Raw genomic sequence first — 2,358 nt, forward strand, 5'->3', positions numbered from 1 at the left:
AGATGAGCCTAACACCATGAATGGATTGGACCCAGGCCATGATGACTCACAATTAATTATGGGCCTATTCATGAAGTAAAGATTTTGGGCCAACAAACCGAACCCATTGTGGTTTACTGAAATAAACACAGAGGAGGTTAGTAATGGCAATATTCCCCCTGATGGTTTGGAAATTCAAACGCATGAAGGAGCAGCAACACGCTAGAGAGAAAAGAAACAAGTCGGCCGAAGCATTTTTCCGACTATGACATAAAACTTCCCTCATCTCTAGACCATGCACGTCTCAACAATGATCAAACATCCTCAACGGTATACCCTATAACAAATTTTGTTACTTATGAAAATTTTTCCAATGAACATAAAGCATATATTTGACAGCTATTGGTTCAGAGTTTGAACCAAAATACTTTGATCAAGTTGTTAAAGATGACAGATGGGTGGAGGCTATGAAAAAGGAAATAAAAGCTCTTGAAGAAATATAACTTGGACCCTAGAAGAATTGCCAAAGGGTAAAGTGCTATAGACTCGACATGGTTCTACAAAATAAAATACAAACCCAATGGTGAAGTGGAGAGATTTAAAGCAAGATTGGTAGCAAGGGGTTTTACACAAATAAAAGGCATTGACTATCATGAGACATTCGCGCCTGTTGCGAAATTGGTCACGGTTCGTACTCTTCTTTCGGTTGCTGTTAAAATGAATTGGGTCATTCATCAATTGGATGCTAACAATGCTTTCTTGCATCGGGATCTTGATGAAGATGTTTACATGAAAGTTCCCCAAGGGTTTTGTAAAACGGAGACACAAGGGTTTGCAAGTTAAAAAAAGTCTTTGGATGGTTTAAAACAATCCTCGCGAAATTGGTACCACAAGTTTACTGAGGCTCTCTTACGCATTAGTTTCCGGCAAGCACACGCAGACCACTAACTATTTATTTTCAAGAACGAGAATACATATGTCGGGGCTCTTATTTATGTGGATGATGAGATCCTAACAGGAAACGATGTGAATAAAATTCAGCAAATCAAAGATTATCTTGATGGCAAGTTCAGTATCAAAGACCTTGGTGATAAAAATACTTTTTGGGAATTTAAGTGGCTCGAACAAAGGAGGGTCTCGTATTAAGCCAACGAAAGTATATGTTAGACATACTTGATGACTGTGGTATGTTGGGTTTTCGACCTAGTCAATTTCCAATGGAGCAGAATCTGAAACTCGACAAGAACGATGGAGGCCCTCGTGTCGATGCTAGTCAATACCAGAGGCTTGTTGGTCGAGTTTTGTATCTTAAAGCGACACGAACTGACATTGCTTTTTCTGTTAATGTCCTAAGTAAGTTTGTCGTTGATCCTCGAGAGAGTTATTTGGAAGCTGCAAATAGAGTTCTTCGTTATCTTAAAAACACACAGGGACAAGGCATTCTTCTCCCGAAAGAAGGCGGAACCAATCTTGTTGTGTATTGTGATTCTGATTGGTTAGGTTTTCCGTTCACACGACGATCTCGTACTGGTTATTTACTACTCATGGGAGGGGCACCCGTTTCCTTGGAAATCATAGAAACAATCTGTGGTGTCATGATCATCAATTGAATCAGAATATCGCTCCATGGAATCTACAGTTAGCGAAATAGTGTGGATGCGATGGTTGTTATGTGAACTTGTTGTTAGTCAGAAGGGACCGACAGTTTTGTTTTGTGATAACCAAGCTACTCGCCACATTGCGAATAATCTTGCTTTTCATGAGCGTACAAAACATGTTGAAATGGATTGCTATTTTGGGCGTGAACGTGTAGAGGCCGTGATTATTCAACCACTTAACATTGATACTAAATCACAAATTGCCGATTTGCTCACAAAGGCCTTGGGTGGTCGCCAGTTGCGTTTTATACTTGACAAGTTGGGTGTTCGGAACCTACACACTCCAACTTGAGAGGGAGTATTGGAGATATATCACAATATCTTTCTATAATTTTATCCCTTTATTTTTTATGCATATCACTTCATTTTGAAGAGATGTTTTCAATAGTTTCATATATACCTATTGTAATCTGTATGATTTATTTTTGAATCAAATCATTCCGATTATCAAATTTTTAATATATAACAATAAATTTTTTTATGGAGGGTTTTGCCCATTGCACCTTTTCTTTCTTTCACTATAGGTCCACCGGTGTAAATTGTGCAATAATGACTATTTCTTTGTTTTTTTCATGATTCTTTTAAAAGCTTTTGTCTGCAAAAGTTACATATTTTTGTAACCAGGGGTCTGCGAGTCTGTTGATCACCGAAGATCAAGAACGAGTCGAAACTATGCTTAAGTTCCTTGCAGATGGAGACTTTTGGTGAGCTTGCCTGATAT

At 38.4% G+C, this 2,358-nt stretch overlaps 1 protein-coding gene across 1 annotated transcript; it reads left to right on the top strand.

Moving 5' to 3' along the window:
- Nucleotides 1-1,196: 1,196 nt before the first annotated feature.
- Nucleotides 1,197-1,929, top strand: LOC143545185 (putative mitochondrial protein AtMg00240). Its single transcript, XM_077037113.1, has 2 exons — nt 1,197-1,509; nt 1,595-1,929. The coding sequence occupies exons 1-2, from the start codon at nt 1,197-1,199 to the stop codon at nt 1,927-1,929; spliced, it is 648 nt and encodes a 215-aa protein (XP_076893228.1).
- Nucleotides 1,930-2,358: the final 429 nt, after the last annotated feature.

Source organism: Bidens hawaiensis, unplaced genomic scaffold, assembly GCF_021521415.1.
Source record: "Bidens hawaiensis isolate Kalapana, Puna unplaced genomic scaffold, B.hawaiensis_p1.1 tig00013866_1, whole genome shotgun sequence".
Taxonomy (NCBI): domain Eukaryota; kingdom Viridiplantae; phylum Streptophyta; class Magnoliopsida; order Asterales; family Asteraceae; genus Bidens; species Bidens hawaiensis.

Excerpts from the sequence above, each read along its gene's own strand:
- LOC143545185 (XM_077037113.1), top strand. The coding sequence starts at position 1,197 with ATGGAGCAGAATCTGAAACTCGACAAGAACGATGGAGGCCCTCGTGTC. Across the intron at positions 1,510-1,594 it reads CACACGACGATCTCGTACTG|AATATCGCTCCATGGAATCT; the intron begins GTTATTTACTAC and ends CAATTGAATCAG.